This window comes from Staurois parvus, unplaced genomic scaffold, assembly GCF_062004578.1.
Source record: "Staurois parvus isolate SC_StPar_1 unplaced genomic scaffold, SC_StPar_1.0 ptg000293l, whole genome shotgun sequence".
Lineage (NCBI taxonomy): Eukaryota > Metazoa > Chordata > Amphibia > Anura > Ranidae > Staurois > Staurois parvus.
In genome coordinates this window covers 1059115-1081970 of record NW_028318089.1, presented here as the reverse complement: position 1 = coordinate 1081970, position 22856 = coordinate 1059115, and the positions used below count along the sequence as shown (strand labels likewise).

At 42.2% G+C, this 22856-nt stretch overlaps 1 protein-coding gene across 2 annotated transcripts in view; it reads left to right on the top strand.

The window, feature by feature from the left end:
- The window catches only part of PRPSAP1 (phosphoribosyl pyrophosphate synthetase associated protein 1), an 82218-nt gene extending 68185 nt beyond the window's left edge, over nucleotides 1-14033 (top strand). For both annotated transcript variants that reach the window (XM_089682653.1, XM_089682652.1), the window contains exon 11: nucleotides 7988-14033. In XM_089682653.1, the coding sequence (XP_089538779.1) occupies nucleotides 7988-8146 (159 nt within the window). In that variant the 3' untranslated portion in view covers nucleotides 8147-14033. The remainder of the gene's footprint in view (nucleotides 1-7987) is intronic.
- Nucleotides 14034-22856: the final 8823 nt, after the last annotated feature.

Here is a 22856-nt window from a genome sequence, read left to right as displayed (position 1 = left end):
GCTGCAGTCAGGTGTTGCAGAGGCAAGCTGGGGTTGGGGGGTGCAGAGCTGGGTTGCAACTCGGCTTACCTCTGCACCCCCTCAGCCACCGCTCACCTATGCAACCCTATCTGCAATTCACCTGTCAGTTTACCTCTGCAACACCTGACTGCAGCTCACCTTTGCACATCTCCCCCTCCACTGCCCTCATATGGTTTAGCTTTGCAAAACACAGCTGCCAGCAGCCGACCCCTCTCTATAGTAACTCCCTTTTCGGGTCCTGTCTTCCCACACAGTGCACCAAGCGCACTCACCGCTCTGCCTCTTCCCCATTGGCTGGCGATCACCCCTGGGGCATTGGCGTCCATGCATTAGGCTGCAGGATAAGATGCCCCGCCCCTAAGCATACTGTCCCACAGCGAGTACAGAGGTAGGGAGGTTCTGTGTGAGCCAGATGATGCTGTCATGGACAAGTGGGAGTGTCTCTTGCAAACACAAAAGCCGCAATTCTGTGTTTTTAAGAGACAGTAGATATTGGTGTGCACAGTGCTGGAGGTGGCGGAATGGCGTTCCGGCTGACAAAAAGCCCTGATCACAACTAGGTCTTATTTTTGGGGTAGGTCTTCTACTTTAGCTATTCCCAAAAATAATACTAGGTCTTATTTTCGTGGTAGGTCTTATTTTCTGGGAAATGGTATATATTAGAGGTCAAGGTCTGGTCTTATAACCCGAGCTATGTTGCCCCCCTTCTTGTGGTGCATTATGTTGGATCCTAGACCCCTGAGGCACAGTCCTGCTTTCCAAGGTGCCTCCAACTTACATTACACTAAGGGTTTCAGTGCTGCTTCAGTTTGACTCCTGAAGGGCCTAAATTGGTTGAGTCCTCCCACAGGGACCTCCATGTTCACCATTAATGAAATGTCGGCCGTGTGTGCTCATTTTATGGGGCACCCTGTCTGCAAAGGTTCTCTAAGCATGCTCTAATAGCTCCCCCCTTTATGTCTGACTCTTCTGAATCCTTAGGGCAGATCAGGCCCTTCATCTTCAGATCAGAGCCCCTGCAGTCTAGCCTTCCTGCTTCTGGGGCACCTACCATCTCCACAAGAGTAGTCTTAGCAGTTCCAGGTCTTGAGCCTTTTAGGGCTCCTACAATAGTGAAGACCTTTCCATTACACCTGCTTTTTGAGACATTGCTCTATATGGAATGGAAGCACTTTGCAGTGTCCTGGGTCTCATCTGTGTGTGTCTGATCTCTTCCCCTATGAGAAGGAATTTCTAAATTGGTGGACTGTTTTCACCATGACCCATCTTAACAGAAATATGACTAGACTGGCTTGATGGGGTGCTCACCTTTTTGGAATTGCACTGACAGGAAACTATGTCCCTCTGTCCAATTTTGATAATGACACTTATGTCATACCATGTCAAAATGGGTGTATTCCATCAAAAGCGATCTTGTCTAGAATCTTTTGCTACAGTTGTGATGTCTTGTCACAAGAATCTACACAGAATTTCACATGGAACAGATGTCTGTACAGATGCACAGAGCACTCTGGCTCTGTGGGTGGCATGCTGCATCTAAGGAATATCTGGCTTGCTTAGCATTTAAGGGACTTTGTCCTTTTGGCACCGCTCTTGACATTTTTTAGCAGTGTCATGGCTGTGTTCCTTCCTCAGTGAAGGAGATCAGCAGAGGAGTTGAGGAATTCCACCCCTCTCCTTTTCAGCAGTAGGCACTCACTCAGGCCTTAAGAGCCTGATTCCTGCTCAGACCGTAGGGCTAGGGAGTCTGAGGTCAAGTAACACCTGAAAGTCCCTCTGCCGCCACCCTGCTTCTTCAAGTGTAGTGCTGATTGTGTATTTGACAAGGTCTTTTCTCTTAAAGGCCCAAGAGGCAAACTTCCCAAAGGACATCCCTTTTAGCTCTCAGGCTAGCCCCTTGTCCCCAGCATCTTCTTCAGTTTCTTCTCGCTCTTTCTCTACTGCACAAGATAGTGGACTACTCTCATCTGCATTGGTCCTTTAAAGACATTGCAGCAGAATCTGGAGCTCATCAGCTACTGGCCTCTTTCCAAGGCTTGTGCTCACTGATGGCCTTGGCAAATACATTTTTCCCTGTTGTGGCTCCTGCCTCTGTTTTTGTTTTGCTTCTCTTCTGCTCACCGCGGTGTTTCATGGACGTTGCGTTTGCCTGCTCGAGATGCTCAACAATAGTCAAGAGATCTGCTAATGCTCCACTTGAAGTGTCAACTCAGTCTACTCCGGCAGCTGCCTTGTGCAACAGAGCTTTATCCTGGTTCTTTTCTGAGTTAAAGGGAGATTACCTACTCCAGATACCACAATTTTTCTTTCTCTCCTATGACCATGGGACGTAAAATAACTTTCTGGAATGTTAGGGGTTTGAAGGACCCCACCAAATGCAAGTCAATTTTTACTTTATCGCATTATGGTACACAGATTGCTTGTCTGCAGGAAACACATTTGACAAAGGATACCACCCATCTCTTGCATTCTTCTATATATCCCACAGAATATCATTCTGTGTTTTCTTCTTATGTGAGGGGTTTTAGCATTTAGATATCTCCTTCAGTCAATTTTTCCTGTCAACAAACTATTGTAGACCCTGTTCAATTGATAGTTTTTCCTATGTGTTAGGAAATGTTTATGTGCCTACCCCCTACAACAGTGAGGTGATCTGGGTGGTGGCTAAATTTCTGGCTGATAAACCTGGAGTGCCCTTCTTGGAGGTGGGGGATTTTAATGCGTTATGTAATCCTGGTGTGGACTGTTAAACCTGTGGTAGCTCAGTCTGATGTACACTTTTCATGCCAAATTTCGGAGCTGGATCTTCGAGACCTTTTGGAGACAGCATAACCCCTCCACCTTCCAATGTTCATGATGGCCTAGTACTTGCCAATCCCTCTCGAGGATAGATCTTGCACTGGGCACAGATGCCATGCTTCCATTGTTTCTAATATACTATATCAGGCCAGTGGACTATCGGACCACTCTCCTTTAGTTTTTAACTTAGATCCCACTCAGTCCTCTAAGCGCCCTAACTGGTGAATCAGCCCAATTTGGTTATGAGCCCTCTCAAGGGGTGATGTCATTTGGAGATGTTTGTGGGAATTTTCTCAGCAAAACAATTTCTCCACATCACCTTTTATTGCCTGGGATACAATTTGAGGGGCTTGCTTATTAAGGAGATTAGTGTATTTAAGAAATCCAGTAGGGAATGGGAAAGCTTTTTGTCTGATGAGGTCCAGGGAATTGAGAAACAATACTTATCTGCCCCTTCTGCCCAGTCCTTTTGCTCTTGGAAGGATGCCCAGTTGTTATGCAAGCAAACGTTGTATGGAAACGCAGAGGGCAAATAATTTTTCTCCAGTCATCTTCCAGGATGGCACACCTGACATGGCTAGCCCCATCTATCAGGAAACACAATCACAAATTGATAGAGTTTAAATTCCCTGACCTTTTCTGCCGTCCTCCGCTCTAAAGAGTGTTTATGGCCACGGTGGACCTCAGGGACGCCTACCACCATGTTCCCAGGCCGCCTTATGGTTCACCATATTCACAGAGAAGGGAGTCAGTCATTGGCACTTCCGAGCCCTTCCGTTCAGGTTGTGGTCAGTCCGAGAATCTTTACCAAAGTCCTGGCCGAAATAGTGGCATATTTACACCTTCAGGGGATTTCCCCCATCCCTTAACTAGAGAACCTGTTGATCTACGGATTCTCACAGCAACAAGTCCTGAGAGATCTGGAGAAAGCAATCCTCGCCTTGGAATTGCTGGAGTGGATCGTCAATCGGGAAAATTCCTCTGACTCCCTCCCAGACCAAGCTTTTCCTGGGGTACGTAGTGGACTCCAGGGTCCAGAGGCTCTTCTTACCCCAAGAAAAGATGGACAAGGTAGTGGGCCTGCTTCTGGGTTGATATTGGCTCCAGATTGATCCTGGAGGCACATCACGAGAGTCATAGGGCTCATGACAGCCTATATACCGGCTGTGGATTGGGCGCAGCTACATTCCAGGGAGCTTCAGTTCTTCCTTCTATCCTTCTAGGACAAGAACATTGGTTCGCTGGAAGAGAGGGTGTCACTCCCGCAGAATATCAAAGACTTGCTAAGATGGTGGATCAAGCCCAAGAATCTGGGGGGAGGAAGACTGGACGCAGTGGGACCCAGTGAGGGTATCCATGGACGCAAGCCAGTGGGGCTGGGCAGCTCATCTAGAGGACTGACAAGCTCAGGGCCCGTGGGAACCACACCAAAGTGGGACCTCCTCCAATCACAGGGAGTTGTTGGCAGTAGGTCAGGCCTTGAAGTCCTTCAACAGAATTTGGCCTTCTTTTCCCCCAATCCCATCTTCGAACAATACGTTGACAGTAGCATACCTGAATCATCAGGGTTGCACCAGATCCTGGAAACTCCTGGGCCCAGCTCAGGAAATACTAGGATGGGCAGAGAGCAGAGTTTTTTCAGTGTCGGTGGTTCACATAAAGGGGTTGGCCAACACGAAAACAGATTTTCTCAGCTGACAGTCAATCCCGAGGTCTTTTTGCAGTTAAGTCAGGTCTTTGGCAACCCAGAAATAATACCTTTTTGCCTGCAGGAAAAACATGAAAGTGAGATGTTTTCTCCATGGCCTGGGAACAAGGGTCAAAGGGTCTGGACGCATTAGCACAGGAATGGAACTTTGGGCTGGCATATGCATTCCCCCCTTTGGCATTAATTCCGTGAGTGCTACAAAAGTTGAACCAGCCAAGCTGCAGATTGATCCTGCTAGCTCCGTGGTGGCTGAGAAGAGCCTAATTCACCACCTTGAAGAGGCGGTCCATGGCTCCCCCACAGCATCTCCCAGTCAGGAAGGATCTTCTCTTGCAGAGGCCAACACTGCACCCCAATCCAGAGTTTTTTTGATTAATGGCCTGGCTCTTGAAAGGGATATCTTTAGGAGAAGGGGGTGTTCTGAAAAGGTAATACACTCTTCTCAGTAGGAAACAGGTGACTAGGAAGATATAGACCAAGGTGTTGGTTGTGTTTTCTAGTTGGTGTAAAAAATAAAAGGGGGGGGGGGGTTTCTCTTCCCACAGTCCCTGTGGTCTTAAGACTTTCTCCAGGTAGGAGTGGATAAAGGCATAGCAGTATAAGGGTAAAAGTGGCAGCCTTATGGGTCTATTTGGACCAGAGACTTGCATCAGGACCCCTAGTTAAGAGGTTTCTGAGGGCCAGGGAAAGGATGACCCCTATTAAGATTCATAGTTTTCTGGCTTGGGATCTAATCCTGGTGTTAGAAATGTTAACCTAGCCACTATTTGAGCCAGTGGCACAGATTTCAGTTAGGATGTTATCTTCCTGTTAGCTGTACAACAAGGAGGATAGGTGACCTCCAGAGCCTGTCGATCAAGAAACCATTCTTGGTAGTATTGGAGGACAGGGTAGTTCTTAGACAGGATCCCCTTTATTTGCCCAAGGTGGCATCTTGATTTCACAAGACACGAGATTGTCCTACCGTCCTTTTTTTTTTTTTTTTTTTTTTTTTTTTCCAAAGCCCTAAGAATGAAAGGGAAAAGCGTTTTCATTGTTTAGATGTCAGAAGGTATTTGCTGACATGTTTTGGTAGAGTAATTAACTTCAAGAAGTCGAGTCACCTTGTGATTTTGCTTAGCGGACCGTGGAAAGGTCAGCAAGGATCTAAACCAACAGTAGCTAGATGGATCAGACAAGCCATCTCCTTAGCTTACGAGCAATTGGGAGTTTCAGTTCCTTAACTCCTGAGGGCTCACAGAGTAGCCACATAGATAAGCCAGGACACCTTCGTGAGACACTACAGAGTAGAGCTGTTGTCACCACAGGACCTGGCATTCGGCAGGAAGGTATTACAGGCCTGAATTCTTGCTTATCGTCTCAGGTGTGCCGTCCTGGAAGATGACTAGAGAAAAGTACCAGTTACACTTACAAGTAATGGTGTTTCTGGGAAATCTTCCAGGACGGCAGACCTACTTCCCACCCATATCTGGTGTTTAAATTGATTTAGAATACCTTTTGGTGCACCGGGGCGCAGGAATACTCTTGCATAAACTGAGGGGAGGAAAGGGCGGGGAATTTAAACTGTCAATTTTTGATTGTTTCCTGTCAGGTGGAGCTAGTCATCTCAGGCGTGCCACCCTAGAAGATTCCCAGTAACACAGTTTCCGGTAAGTGGAACTGGTACTTTTTACTCGCTGTTAGCATTTTGCAGATGGGTTAAATACTGGAAACTTGCTAGCTGTTATAGCCAGTTTATGGAACCTTTCAAATTCTATTGCCTCGATTGTCACTTCTCTGGGCTCTATCACCCTTTAGATATTTTGAGGGTTTTCCAGAACTTTTACACTGATCTGTATCGTAGTAAGATGCAGTATTCTCTACCTCAATGAAGATGGTCCTTCCATCTTTGTGCCCTGTTCCAAAGCCCTCAGAAAAAAAATCTCTTCATTGTCTGGTCATAATTGGAGCCAACAGAGTCTGCCTCAAAGCAACTGTTTCTGTGAGGAAGGTGGATTCCCTATTGTCCTGTCCCCAGGAGCTCTTAACCACTTGGTAACCGCGCTTTAGCCGAATGACAGCTATAGTGCGGTTACCCAGTTCTGGGAGGGCGTCATATGACGTCCTCACAGAACATGCCCTCCCATGCGCTCCCTACAGACACAGCAGATCATGGCGTAAATACAGTTGCGAGTCAACAGCAGCACTTTCCTCACGCTGTCACAGCAGTGCCCTGCAGTGCCACCCATCAATACCCAGCAGTACTGCCCATCAATCAGTGCTGCTAGGCAGGGCTGTCAGTGCCGTCAGTCATCAGTGCTGCCTGTCAGTGACCATCATTGCTGCATATCAATGCAGCATCATCCGTGTCTCCTCATCAATGCCCACCAGTACCACCTTATCAGTGCAGCCTCTCAGTGCTGCCTCACCTGTACCACCTATCAGTGCCCATCAGTGCTGCCTATCCGTACCACCTCAACAGTGCAGCCTCATCAACACACATCAGTGAAGGAAAAAAATGACCTGTTTGCAAAATTTTATAATAGAAACAAAGAAAAACTGTTTTTTTTTTCTTTTCAACCTTTTTTTTTTTTTTTTATATAGTGCAAAAAAAAAAGATAAAAATGTCATATGGGTACAATGTTGCATGACCGCGCTATTGTCATTCAAAGTGCGACAGCGCTGAAAGCTAAAAATTGGCATGGGAACGAAGGGGGTATAAGTTCCCTGTAGGCAAGTGGTTAAAGGGCATCTTGCTTCCAAGTTTAGCATTACTCTCTGACATTGGATCTGTTGACCCTTGCTGCTGTTTGGCCTGTTGGCACTTCTGTTTGTTTAATTTTTGTCCACCCTTCCCTTTCATTGTTTTGGCAACATCTCCAGACTTGTGTCCTGTACTGTACGATTAAGATAAGAGGTTTTTTTAATCAAATGTAATATCTTTGAGTACAGGATACAGGCCACCCTCCCTTCTATTTCTTGGTTCGTTACTCTGCGTTACTTCAAAACAGAGTACGTACAGAATGGGGTACAACTATAGTGGAGGTGCCCAGTGTAATGTCCAATCACCTGAAGGTACAAGCCTATAACACGGGGTCTATGAATACTCAGCCTGTGTCATGTACTGTACTTCAGCATATGGAATTTTCAGATAAGTCAGAATCCCTCTTCTTTTTCTGTAAAATCTTTTTCTCAAAATTCATTCAAGAACACAGGTCCCAAGCCATTGTATACCAGGGCTAGCTTACATGTCTCTATGCCAGTGTCCAAACTTCATGTAGGTGGCAGTATACCTCTTTAGTATCTGAATTCCTGTGTCAATGGTCCTCAATGAACTCCTAAGAAATAGATTTTACAGTAAGTATTCTCATTTTATACTCCTGGTACCTTAAACTGCCCTGAAATAGATCTAAATTGATTTTGTTACACTAAAATCCTTTTTTTTTTCTTTTTTTTTTCCCCCTCTCTTTTGCATGCAAGGTTGTAGTGACCAACACTGTCCCTCATGAGGTGCAAAAGTTGCAGTGCGCAAAGATCAAAACGGTGGATATCAGCCTTATTCTCTCAGAGGCTATTCGTCGAATCCACAATGGGGAGTCCATGTCTTACCTCTTCCGCAATATTGCAATGGATGACTGAAGGACCTTCCCGTTGATGCAGAAGAAATGGACATTTGGCAAAGCGTACATAATTGATCCGCACGTGCGGAAAAGGGTAGAAACTGATTTGAGGCATCCCGTCTTTTGTTACGTTCTTGTTATGGGCACTGCCAGTTGATGGTTTGCGAATTAGAGACTTATTACATTGTTTATCACTGTGTGAACGTGAACGCAGGTCACACCTGATTGATGGCAGGAATGAGGTTTAGGAAAGGTCATACATTACATTCTTACTCCTTATAACCATCAAGAATTTGCATGGCTGACTTTCTATCAGACAAGTTTGTATGACCCTTTCAGGAACCGCTTTCCCATTCTGTGTTCTCTACTGCAGCAGGAGCCAGAAAGGATTACTGAGCAATACTAATCTATAACTCTAAATAGAATTACTACATGTATATAGACAAATGACACAGTATATGACAATATTGTGTATCATCTCATACTTAGGAGTACATATAGAAGTTGCAGCATACATTTTAACATGTATGTCAGCATGCACTACAGATATGCATATTTTTTACATGAACACATGAGGTTTATATACATGTGGTATATAAAATAATTTGAAATCTTTGCAGTTGGTATCATACACATGCAAATAACGACATGTGATAACTGAACGAATATGTAAATATAGAAGTGACTTTGTATTAGGGCTGGAAAAGCAAATCAGTGTTAGCTGGTTAAAAAAATTAGGTGAGTAGTATCAGATTATTAAACTGTAACCGCTCTGCTCGTGTGTTTTGCACTCTGGTCCTTGAGTTCTGTTCTAAACCTTGCGTTTAAATGGGAAGGACCAGGTGTGTAGAAGAGCAGACTTAGTGGTTACTTTGTATTATATGTATGTATGTGTATATACTGGTATATATACTGTGTATATATACAGCTACATAAAAATATATGTATATAATTTCACCCTTTTTTTTTGTGTATATACCTAGAAGTATATATGCAGTATTTACAACCCTTTAGAGTCAGTCATGTCATGCTCTGAGCTATTGGTGCTTGGGGACAGACAGATTGATGTCAAGGGTCCTATTACCGTCCTAATCCCATTTACACTCCTCCATCCTTTAGTTGTGATACTACATTACTACAGATTCAGGCAGTAATTCACAGGGCTATGCTATTGAGTTACATTTGAACTTTGCTTTTTTCCTTTTTACAAGGCCTTAACAATGACTTTTCTCTTTTGAAAGTTAAAACATTCAGAGTTGGAGGTGGATCATTCGCTTGTGGCTTGCCTATGTTTGGCCTCGGCGTTCTCTCATCTTATTTTTTTTTTTTTTTTATTCACTGTCATCATCCCCCAAAGATAGTCATAAAGGTGAATAGCTGTACTATAGCAGACAATACTAAGTTAAGCGCTGCATAATGAGCTATCTGACTTTATAATACATCCTTTTATAGCTGTGGTTCCTAGTCTTCTTTTCCCTTGCTTCCCCCTAGGCAGCCCATTTCCATACATTGTAACCCACACAAACTGGTGTAGCAAATGGAACTAAACCATGCATGATGGGCTGAAGGACGCAGATATCTGTACTGCATGCCACAAGTTGCAAACCACTGTTGTATAGCATTAGGTTAGGGATGCACTTAGTAGGAACTGTGCATAAAAAACGGATTGGTTTGTTTGATTTGGTAAAGTGAAGCTCCAGTCAAAATCTTTCTTTTTGGCTAGCTCAAAAGAGGGAAAGCGTTTGAACCTCTTGTAAGGTCTTCTATATCCGTGTCCCCGTTAGTGAGATTTCCCCTTCCTTACTGATGATACCCAACATGAATTTGTGTTCAGTGCCCACTATATACACTCCTAAGCTCATGCTTAAAGGATGTATTACCAGGTCACATGGCTCAATGGACTTGCATTAAACTGACTGAAATAACTCAAAAGAAACAGATTCTATTAAAGTAAACCTGTCTTGCTCATAATTTTTCTTCACTAAATGGTGAAATCTTCCTGCTATTTAGAGACCAGCATGCGGTCAGTTGGATAAGGCCAATCTATATTGGTACTGCAAAGATATGACCATACCGGACCTACTGATATGTCTGCTTTGAAGACCCTTATAAATAGTAGAAAATCAGTATGGTTCACATGTTTACTCAGCCTTTCTTTCCTGTATCGGGTTAGGAACCAGACAAATACTGTATTTTATGCTATGTTTTATAGAAGCTTTATTTTTTGTGCTAGGTTTTATAGTTTTTTCATTTTTCTTGTTCATTGCTTTCAACTGTTTAGACAAAATAAAACATTGTAAAATGCAGAACATGGGAAACAGTTCTAATGTAATGGGTATCAGAGTTTATCCAGTACAGTTTATTTTCCCTGACACGTTAATTAGCCCTTTCAGCAGTGTTTTTTTGGCCGCGTTAATTGTCTGAAGGATGTAAGTAATTTTTGTTTTTGTAACAGTTTGCTAAGGCACGGCTTTGTGGACCAACTCTGTCTCTTAACAGAAAGGGAGGTTAGTTTTATGACAAAGTAGTACTTGTACTACACAGCTTTGTCAGGTGTTCTCTGTTGACTGGCAGACCACCAGCTGGAAGCTTACATATAGTGCCCAGAACCTTTACTGTGGCCATTGCTGGTCACCACGGGCATATTGTGCACATTAATATGCATGCACAGATGTATGTACATAGGCATACTCACGGACGCATACACATGTAATTGATATGGCTAATGCATAGATCATAGATCCCGGTTGGGGACATAGATTAATGTTGCTTAACCATTGGGATGTTAAAACAATGGTTTTCTTTCATTGGAAACGCTTGTACCATCTGTTATCCCTGCAGAGATACAGTAGTCACTCAAATTTCTCACTTAACATCTTTCATATTAAAAACTGTCAAAACATTAGACTATTATGTGTGGACTAAAGGTACTACTTTATCTAAAAACATCGCTCAAGCAGCTAATTGAAGTGTGAACTGTCCCTGTAGCAGTACAAAAGCTTTATCAACAAGCATATTTACCTAGTTAGATTTCAACAGTTTATTCTTGTTTGTATGATTTTGTTTTCACTTAATGGTGAAGTACAGCCAAGTTGCCTTAACTGCTGGATGGATATTAGTAGATTGACTCGATCACTAGCTATGTGGTTGTCTAGTAACAAAATCACTGAGTTATTCATCTACCTGCTGTGGTCATAAGAAAGGTGTCTAACTGCCGCTGGTTTTCTCATTTAATTTTTTCCCTTGCATAACAGATTGTGCTGGCATGAGACACTCTTTGCTTAGTATTGACCCTGTTGGGTGGACCTGGGCACGCTCCATTGAGTAGATCTGTGCTCTGGAGTCCCCAGGAGGAGTTAGAAGAAGTCAATCCAGTGCCATCTACTACTTAGCTTTTAAGGTAGTTCAAAGTTACTGAACTGGGTCACTTTTAATATACGAGATGTAAGGTGGTGGTATTTAGAGTGTTGTAGTGTTACAGTAGTGTTTCTACTGCGGAATTTTGTTGTGTTTGAACCCCCATGGCACCTGGTGTAGAAAACCCCCAAGTCCTCCCCCCCCCACACGTGACCTTGTTCTCGGGACATTGCAATGCAAGGATTTTTTTTTTCTTTTTTTGTTTTGTTGTTGAGCTAGCCATAGACCTACAGAGAGAAACCTGTCCCCTGTCCAGTCATCCATACCCTGTCCTCCAAACATGGTGGTCAGGGAAACATCTGTACCCCAATTGCTCATTTGTGTCTACTGCAACGAAGTGCCGCATATTGTTTTTCTCAGTGGAAGTATCCTTTGGGTATCAAGCATTTTAAAAAAAAATGAAGGAAATTTCCCTGTGTGACCATGAGTGCTGTCAACATTGGATACACTTGGTTTAAATTTCTAGGGGTACCTTTTATTAAACTCATTCATCTGATCAGGATGGAGCCATTAATGGCCAGTCTGAGCAAGAACCTGGGGTATTCAAACTCATCAAAACCTTTAAATATGTACACTTTCATAGCGTCAGTATCTGCTCTATTTAATTTCCAGTGCTGTGCAATTGTTTACTAATGTTTATGCAATGCTGTAATCTGTCTTGGCAGATGTAATCTGGCCATGTTTAAGCAGTTTTGATAACCTACAATACGGCCACCGAATGATTGTCTATATGGCTGGGACTCAGATTATATTTTGCATATTGCACAGGGGGATATGCATTGTGTAACTTTATAGCAATAGGCTTTCTCCCTGATAACAAATGTAATGTGAAAACAGCCAAAAATTTCCAGCCCAGCTCATAAGATCTTCAAAGGTGTTAAAAAGTGAATGTATTTGCTGATGCTTGCGTATGGCGACCTATAGGGTGTAATCCACTAAACTCTTCCCAGTGGAGTGTGGGGATAGCTGTGCTGCTATTCTGTTGGTCTCAAATCCTGTACTGGACACTTCTAGAGCCTATCCTGTATATAACACTGACCATACCTCCCCTTCCTTGAGAACCACAGAGGGAAACTTCTGTAGGATGGGTCCATGTTCACTAATATCGACTATGAAGCAATGTGATTGGTCAGGCCCCCTGATCTCTTCTTTTTCATTTCATATATTACTTCTGATATATAGTTTCAGTATCTTTAAAACCCTGTTTCAAATTTAGAATGATTACCTTGTAATTTAATTTGGGAGTTCTTTCATTTTTTTAAATATTTTGTTAAATTAAAAAGTTATTTAAATTAGAATTAGGTGAAATGTTTTGAGGTTTATTTTACTCTTAACCATTTGTAACACTATTCTTTTGATGGTGTTGGTGTTCCTTTTTGTTTTTTTCTGGTCTATAGTAGATGATTAGAGATGCCTTTTATTGATACAAGTCATTGTTTTCCAAACTTTAGCCAGGTTCTATATCGCTGTCAGATGATTTTCATGTTTGAATGATCTCCAGTAAATACTGTTTTGACTTCAAAATGGAGGGATTGTGTGCTACAGGCATATAAGCTACATTGTGGCAGCTAGGCTTCAGTTATACCTGCAAATTCTGTCTTACATTCCTTGTGTGTCTAATACAACAAATTGTACACATTTCCTTTCTTAGAGAGCCAGGCCCTAATGAAGACCTTGTTCTCTCCAAAACGGTCCCCGTAATTCACATGATCAGAACATTTCTGCTGAAGGTTCATATCACCTTACCAGCTCTAGTTGCTGGTGGTTTTCAAACAAATGTTGACCTAGAGTCTTCTTTTTCGTGAGCACTAGCAGGCAACCGATACTGTATATAAAGCAAAGCTTGAAAATGTTATGTGATCCCCTTTTGTAGATGCCAACCACTTGGTTAAAGTACCCACCATCATACACATGCTAGACTTTGGAAAACAGTGATAAGTGTCACAAGTTGGCTTTAAGGAGATGCTGCACAACTCTAAAGAACAATCTGTTAACCAAGCCCATCAACGTTTCAACCTGCTACATGTTTGAGAGGTTTGCGCATTGCTCTATACTCTATTACTGCTTTGACTTTCTTAAATGTGAAACTTACAGGGTGTAAGCTGTATACAGAAGACTCTGCCATCTTCTCTTGTCATGACAATACAACTATTCAGAGAGGGTACTTACTGGGTCCCCATGATTTGAACTGGCTGCACTATTATACATTTACCTAGCAGAATTGATGCCTACTCTGTTTAAGTAGTAAAGTTGAACCCAGATTGCTGGCTGATGGCTGAAGTACTACGCACATTTGTCTTGTTTGTTCAACTTTTTCAGATGTTTACGTAACAGTTATATGATATCAATAAGAATGTTCAAAGTATTAATCTGATAAAGCAAAGCAAATTGTAGTTGTTGCAGTTAAACTTGTATGCTCCTTTTAATTTTCCATCCAAACTAATGACAATGTGAAATTTTATTTTAATAAACAAACAGTTGTGTGACTAGCTGAGTGTGTGACATCTTTTTATCTCTTATTTTGTATACAAAAGACACGGGAATCGGTGTCCCAAAAATATTTTACTTGAATAGACGTAGCAGAACATTAGGCTTATCATATATTTGAACACATACACAACTTATTTCTCATCACCAGCCAAAACTATTTATTCTGTTTTGGAAAGAGTAGGGATGAATTGGAGCCTCTGTCAGGCTTTTGCCAGCTGTGTAAGGTGTTTTTTTTTTTTTTGTGTAGGTTTCAGCTTACTTCTGTTAGAACCAAGAGTGGTGGGAAATGTCTCAAGTGGAGACAAAACCACTGAGGGAAAATTTACACAGAACCACCAAACATTATACATTTTCTGAAAGAGGCCCTGCGGAACCATTTGTTGCAATTTGTCGCATGAAATTTGTGAAGCCATTCATCAAACGCAGATGTTCAGGAAAAAATATACTGTGTTCATGTACACTAAACTGCATAGAATTATAATGCCCACTTTTTTGGTAAAATATAAAAGATTATGTTGTGCCACATAAATAGATACCAAACCTGTCAAGATTTCAAATTAAACACCCATGGAATGACGACAAACTTTGGTACCTGAAAATCTCCATTAACTCTTTAAGAGCCTTTCCAATTGAACATGAGCTCTGGTGCTAGAATCATTGCTCTTACTCTGACCGTGGCAATACCTAACATTGTACAACTACTGTTTACATATGCGTGCATTCACATTTGCCTGTTAGCACATCGGGGGGGGGGGTGGAGTGCGCAGGGCACTTTTAAATTTAAAAAAAAAAAAAAAAAGTTAATTGAAATGTTATTAGAAATATCTTACATGATAATGTAAGGGTGGCTATCAGTCAGCGGAAGTTTAGTAGAAGTTGAATGATGCAGTAGGCCATTGACCCTAATCATTGATGTAAATCCACCACAGGATGGAAAAGGAACTGTGGAGTGCCCCAGTCAAAGCCCAGACCTTTAACCCTTCAGAGATGCTGCGGAATACTCTCAAGGGACGCCATTCACACCAGACAACCTACAAGTGTGTCTGAGCTGAATCAGTTTTGTAAAGAGGAATGGTCAAAATTTCCTCAAAGTTGTGCAGGTCTGATCCATAGCTACTGAAGTTTGTTGAAGCCATTGCTACCAAAGGAGGGCACTTGACACTTGGAGCCCCACAAGTTTACAAAAGGACCACAAGGCGGTGGCTAGGTCTGTTCTTAAACTGGAACTCGCTACCCTTTAACCCCGATATCCTCAGTTGATTGTGCATACGCGGTGCTTGCTATTTGCTCCTGCACGCTATCCACCACAGATAAAAAATATTTCCATGTCCTCGGGGTTAAAAACAGGCTTTAGTTGTCACGGTTATAAAAAAAAAAAAACTCCATATAACAAAATATGACAGAACGCAACTGCAAGGAAGAGGCATGGTGAACACTAGGGAAAATAAATCATTTTAAATACACTTCTATCCAGTCGCTGATTAAGTCTGTGGTATAAGAGTTTCCAATTTATTGTTCCACCAAGTCTTTCTTTAACAGCCTCCTATGGAGATCGCCCCTTCTAGCAATTATTTTAACTTCTACCATAATACTGAAAACCTTTTAGATCACCATCATGTACAATTTTATAATGTCTAGAAACTGCAGAGGTTTACAATTAGTGGTTGCTCTAAAGTGCTCACTTTCAATAAATAAAGCATAAACAGGTGGCGCACACACCTAGTGCATTATCCAAGGTTTATTCAAAGGTATAAAGGATAAAAAAACATACAGATGAAGCATGTAACTAAAAAGCATTTGTATTATGAAGATGGCCACAACAGCAAGCAAGGTGTTCCAAATGCGGTCAAATTACTGACGCGTTTTGGGGACAAGTCCCTTTCCTCAGAGCTGCTGACCAGCCTCTAGGACTGGTCCAGATGTGTAGTGGATATGGTGGACCGATGGTAGGGGCCTTGTTGCTGATGCCTCTAGAGCAAGGCCCCTACCATCGGTCCACCATATCCAACAGCAGTTCTCAGAAACTGGTTATACAACTAAATATTAATTGATTCAAAGGAAAGCAAAATCTTTAAACATTTTTCAGTTTATATAGTGAATGTTTGAGTTTGTAAAGAAGAATACAAACACTGCTATTTTTTTTGAACAGTCTAATATTCAATTTTCTTCAATTTTTTTAGAGGAACAATACAAATTTGATATATTTTTCTTCATGTTTTGATTTGGAATAGAATGTGTAGTGTTCCCAATGCATGTGTGTGTATGGAAATAAAAGCTATTAGAAGAATTTTGAGCTTTATTCACTTTTTTCAACACACTGCTATTATTTTGGACACAACTGTACGTGCTCACTTTCAATGTATTGTATCGAGCAAATGATTGCATATACAATATTTTTTGTGCTGCAATTAAAGAAATCATTGATGGGATATACTACAGCAGAAACCAAAGGGAAAACCTCTGGTGATTCTATATTTAGTCTAAAGTTTTTACATGATTTTTATCCCACACTTATAGGAAGGAGCCCTTATGTGCAAGTGTATCTGTATTTGTAGACTGAAACAAAGTGGGGGACAGTAAAGACCCTAGAATAGGTGCTCTGTGTGATGAGAAATGGCAGTCGTGTATCAATCTTTAAGTGTTGAATCTGTAGAGAGCAGGGATTTTCATAAGTGGAATTTATAGAGCAGGGTTCTTCAACCGGAGTGCTGCAACAAAATTACACAAATCCCTGTACAGTCTGATGAATAACGGTTTCCTCTGTTAACTTCTGTGTTTAGAGAGCAGGGAGAGAACATCTCATTCCTCCTCCAGGCTCTCTTCCTCTCTCTGCTGCTATATACAGTCAGGTCCATAAATATTGGGACATCGACACAATTCTAACATTTTTGGCTCTATACACCACCACAATGGATTTGAAATGAAAGGAACAAAATGTGCTTTAACTGCAGACTGTCAGCTTTAATTTGAGGGTATTTACATCCAAATCAGGTGAACGGTGTAGGAATCACAACAGTTTTCATACGTGCCTCCCACTTGTTAAGGGGCCAAAAGTAATGGGACAGAATAATAATCATAAATCAAACTTTCACTTTTTAATACTTGGTTGCAAATCCTTTGCAGTCAATTACAGCCTGAAGTGTGGAACGCATAGACATCACCAGACGCTGGGTTTCATCCCTGGTGATGCTCTGCCAGGCCTCTACTGCAACTGTCTTCAGTTCCTGCTTTTTCTTGGGGCATTTTCCCTTCAGTTTTGTCTTCAGCAAGTGAAATGCATGCTCATTCGGATTCAGGTCAGGTGATTGACTTGGCTATTGCGTAACATTCCACTTTCCCTTAAAAAACTATTTGGTTGCTTTTGCAGTATGCTTTGGGTCATTGTCCATCTGCACTGTGAAGCGGCGTCCAATGAGTTGTGAAGCATTTGGCTGAATATGAGCAGATAATATTGCCCGAAACACTTCAGAATTCATCCTGCTGCTTTTGTCAGCAGTCACATCATCAATAAATACAAGAGAAGCAGTTCCATTGGCAGCCATACATGCCCACGCCATGACACTACCACCACCATGCTTCACTGATGAGGTGGTATGCTTAGGATCATGAGCAGTTCCTTTCCTTCTCCATACTCTTCTCTTCCCATCACTCTGGTACAAGTTGATCTTGGTCTCATCTGTCCATAGGATGTTGTTCCAGAACTGTGAGGGCTTTTTTACATGTCGTTTGGCAAACTCTAATCTGGCCTTCCTGTTTTTGAGGCTCACCAATGGTTTACATCTTGTGGTGAACCCTCTGTATTCACGCTGGTTAAGTCTTCTCTTCATTGTTGACTTTGACACACATCCACCTACCTCCTGGAGAGTGTTCTTGATCTGGCCAACTGTTGTGAAGTGTGTTTTCTTCACCAGGGAAAGAATTCTTCGGTCATCCACCACAGTTGTTTTCTGTGGTCTTCTGGGTCTTTTGGTGTTTCTGAGCTCACCGGTGCGTTCCTTCTTTTTAAGAATGTTCCAAACAGTTGTTTTTGCCACGCCTAATGTTTGCTATCTCTCTGATGGGTTTGTTTTGTTTTTTCAGCCTAATGATGGCTTGCTTCACTGATAGTGACATCTCTTTGGATCTCATCTTGAGAGTTGACAGCAACAGATTCCAAATGCAAACAGCACACTTAAAATGAACTCTGGACCTTTTATCTGCTCATTGTAATTGGGATAATGAGGGAATAACACACACCTGGCCATGGAACAGCTGAGAAGCCAAATGTCCCATTACTTTTGGTACCTTAACAAGTGGGAGGCACATATACAAACTGTTGTAATTCCTACACCGTTCACCTGATTTGGATTTAAATACCCTCAAATTAAAGCAGACAGTCTGCAGTTAAAGCACATCTTGTTTGTTTCATTTCAAATCCATTGTGGTGGTGTATAGAACCAAAAATGTTAGAAGTGTGTCGATGTCCCAATATTTATGGACCTGACTGTATACTGTTGCCAACAAAACTGAAAAGTGCAAGCTGCCCACGTCCTATCAACTGATGATGTCATCAGTTGCTAAGGAGAGATCGGGCTGCACACTCGGCTTTGATTTGCTGGCAATAGAACAGCCGTGGCCAAAAGTTTTGAGAATATCAATTTCCACAAAGTCTGCTGTTTCAGTGTTCTTGGATGGTTGGAAGAAGTTGCTTTCGGAAGATGTTTTTGTACCATTTTTTTATTCATGGCTGTGTTCTTAGGCAAAATTGTGGGTGAGCCCACTTCCTTGGCTGAGAAGCAACCCTACATATGAATGGTCTCAGGATGATTAACCGTTGGCATGACACAGGACTCATGGTAGCGCTCACCTTTTCTTCGGACAAGGTTTTTCTGGATGCCCCAAACAATCGGAAAGGGTATTCATCAGTGAAAATGACTTTAGCCCAGCAGTCCAATCCCTGTACCTTTTGTAGAATATCAGTCTGTCCCTGGTTTTCCTGAAGAGAAGTGGCTTCTTTGCTGCCCTTCATGACACCAGGCCATCCTCCAAAAGTCTTCGCCTCACTGTGCTTGCAGAGGCACTCACCTGCCTGCTGCCATTCCTGAGAAAGCTCTGCCTGGGGGTGCCCCGATCCTGCAGCTGAATTGACTTTAGGAGATGGCCCTGGTGCTAGCTGGACTTTCTTGGGTGCCCTGAAGCCTTCTGTACAACAATTGAACCTCTCCTTAAAGTTCTTGATCTAATAAATGGTTGATTTAGGTGCAATCTTAGTAGCAGCAATATCCTTACCTGTAATTCCCTTTTTGTGCAAAGCAATGATGACTGAATGGGTTTCATTGCAGGTAAACTAATATTTGTGTAATTCTCAAAACTTTTGGACAAGGATGTACATTTAGCAGCAGGGAGGGGGAGAGAGTCTAGAGGAGGAACAGGATATTCTTTCCCTGGTCTGTGAACACAGAAGTTAAGAAAGGAAAACTTTAATCATCAGACTGTACAGGGCCTTATATTATATTGCTGTGATAAAGGCAAATGGCCCCCCCTTTGTGACTCTGTGCTAGAGGGGGGATTTGTGGCTAGAAGGGGGCATTATGGAGGGGGGCGATGTGATTTACAACCTACTGACCACTTAACTCTGCCTTACAAACTACATTTTAGGGCTTTTTCAAACCAAGGTGCAGTGTGATACCTTATTTTTCCACACCACACAAAAATGTGTTGCCTTATGCAACTGCATGCAGGTGCCATTCTTAATGGCATCCCTACACATCCACCAATTGCATGTATGGTTGTGCCCACTAAATTGTGTTCCCATGCATTTTGGTGGGACTCAGTTTAAAAATCCAGAGACTGGTGTGCCCTGGGATTGTGCGCAATTCTGAAGGATGCGTTGACTGAAAACCACTGGTATAGAGAATAGGGTAAGTTATGATGCCCATTATATCTTGATACTCTGCAGAGTGCATTGTCACAAACGGGACATCTTGTCTAGAACACCTACATTTTTTTTTAATACCATTACTGTGTACATTTGCTACCTCATTAAAACGAGAGAATCGGGTGGATGTTCTTATGCTATGTAGAAATCCAGGACTCCAGGTACACTTGTTCCCTCACCCTCTTAGCTGCTACCCTATTCTTCTTATCAAAACTTTCCTCTAAGCAGATTTGTCAACCCCATAGGCATTCCCTTACTGGAATAGTTTTTAATCTGTGGTATGGATGGCAACTGATTGCCAGTAAGGTAGAGTTGCCTAAGGTCTCGTTACAAAATGTTTCAGTATGTATGTCACTAGAAACCTTGTCGCCCTCTGAGCAACATCCAAAAACTGATACAGACCTTGCTGTATTCATAGGTGGTTCCAAGGTTGAATTCATTCTTATTCACCAAATCCGTGAAACTGGAAATATCCTTTGCATCACCCCATCAAATCATGTAACTACAAATAAAATGGGAATCACAGACAAGATCTATAATCGCCTAATGCAGCACTTCAACTATTTTTTATGCATGTACCTGTAATACTTAGTGGTGTTTAACATAAATGCAGTCCAACTTCACTAACCAGATCAAATCGCTGTTTTTGGAATGTATTATATTTTGACAAATTGCAAATCTTTTACTACATAAAAGAAATTTAAAAAACTAGCTTGTGCGCTGGCCACTACAGTACCATGATAGACCGGAAATGTCACAATACAATGTCCAAGTGCATTATCTCTTAACTTTATTTTTGTCTCCACTGGGGGGGTGAGAAAGAAACTAAAACATACATAGAGAGCAAACACGCATGACCACCCTAGTGTAATACAGTTTTATTGTAATAAGGGTTAAAAACTTTTCAGATTGCACTCACATTTTCATTTAGGTATCAAGCATGTCTGCATGTAAAGTGATCCCTGTAACATCGGAAGCCTCTGGGTGATCCACTGCTGACTGCAAGCGAGGGCTATGCTGGAGGCACAGTGACAGACTGCTGGTGTCCCTCCCCACAGACTGTGTGCTAGCTCCGAGGGAAGATGGATCACAATGTAGGAACACATCACGACCAGGATACAGTTGCTCTGTTGATGCATTTTGGAGGCGTGGCCTCCTTTGTCAAGTCACACCCACACTGTCAGCTCGTGAGGAAATTTCTGCTGAGAACTGGCAGTTGTCAGAGCAGGGATCGGCACCGATCATCAGGGCACTGATGATCAGTGCCACCGACCAGTTCCGCCTACTTGTGCCCAACAGTGCACCCACCTGTGCTCAGAAGTGCCACCTACCTGTGCCCAGCAGTGCCACCCACCAGTGCCCGCCCAGCAGTGCCACCCACCAGTGCCCATCAGTGCAGCCCAGCAGTGCTGCCAGTCAGTGCCACCAGTCAGTGCCCAGCAGTTGTGCCAGTCAATGCCTAGTAGTGCCGCCAGTCAGTGCCACCTATCAGTGCTGTCTATCCTTGACGCCTCATTAGTGCTGCCTATCAGTGCCACCTATCTGTGCCACCTCATTAGTGCTGCCTATCAGTGCCGCCTATTAGTGCCCATCAGTGCTGCTTCATCAACACACATCAGTGAAGGAGAAAAATTACCTGTTTGAAAAATTTTATAAAAGAGACAAACCTTTTTTTTCACATTTTTTTGCAATTTTTTGTTTATAACACAAAAAATAAAGTGCCCAGCGGCGATTAAATACCACCAAAAGAAAGCTCTATTTGTGAGAAAAAAATGCTAAAAATTTAATATGGGTACAGTGTTGCATGACCGCGCAATTGTCATTCAAAGTGCGACAGCACTGAAAGCTGAAACTTGGCCTGGTAAAGAAGGGGGTATAATTGCCTGGTAGGCAAGTGGTTAAAGGAGATGCAGGAATATCTGGCAAGTACTGGCTGTGTGATACATGTGACAACAATCTCCCGTATTCTTCATATGTCTGGGCTATGGGGTAGAGTGGCAAAACGGAAGCCTTTTTTTATGAAGAAAAACATCCAAGCCCGGCTAAATTTTGCAAAAACAAATCTAAAGTCTCCCAAAAGCATGTGGGAAAATGTGTTATGGTATGATGATACCAAGGTTAAACTTTTTTGGCAATAATTCCAAAAGGTATGTTTGGCGCAAAAACACTGTACATCACCAAAAGAACACCATACCCACAGTGAAGCATGGTGGTGGCAGAATCATACTTTGGGACTGTTTTTCTTCAGCTGGAACTGGGGCCTTAGTCAAGGTAGAGGGAATTATGAACAGTTCCAAATACCAGTCAATATTGCCACAAAACCTTAAGGCTTCTGCTAGAAAGCTGAACATGAAGAGGAACTTCATCTTTCAGCATGACAACGACCCAAAGCATACATCCAAAACAACAAAAGAATGGCTTCACCAGAAAAATATTAAAGATTTGGAATAGCCCAGCCATGGCCCAGACCTGAATCTGATAAAAATCTGTGAGATGATCTGAAGAGGGCTGTGCACAGGAGATGCCTTCTCAATCTGACAGGTGTGGAGTGTTTTTGCAAGGAAGAGTGGGCAAATATTGCCAAGTCAAGATGTACCATGCTGATAGACTCATACCCAAAACCACTGAGTGCTGGAATAAAATCAAAACATGTTTCAACAAAGTATTAGTTTAAGGGTGTGCACACTTATGCAACCATATTATTTTAGTTGTACAGTTTATAGGTTACATTAAAGGTGGAAAAAGTTCTGAAATTATTTATCTTTGTCTAATTTTTTTCCATCACAGAAACCTGACATTTTAACAGGGTGTATAGACTTTTCATATCTACTGTATGTATGTATGTGTGTGTATAATATATATAAAAGGTGTGTGTATGTACCACATGTCAGTAACCATCCATGCA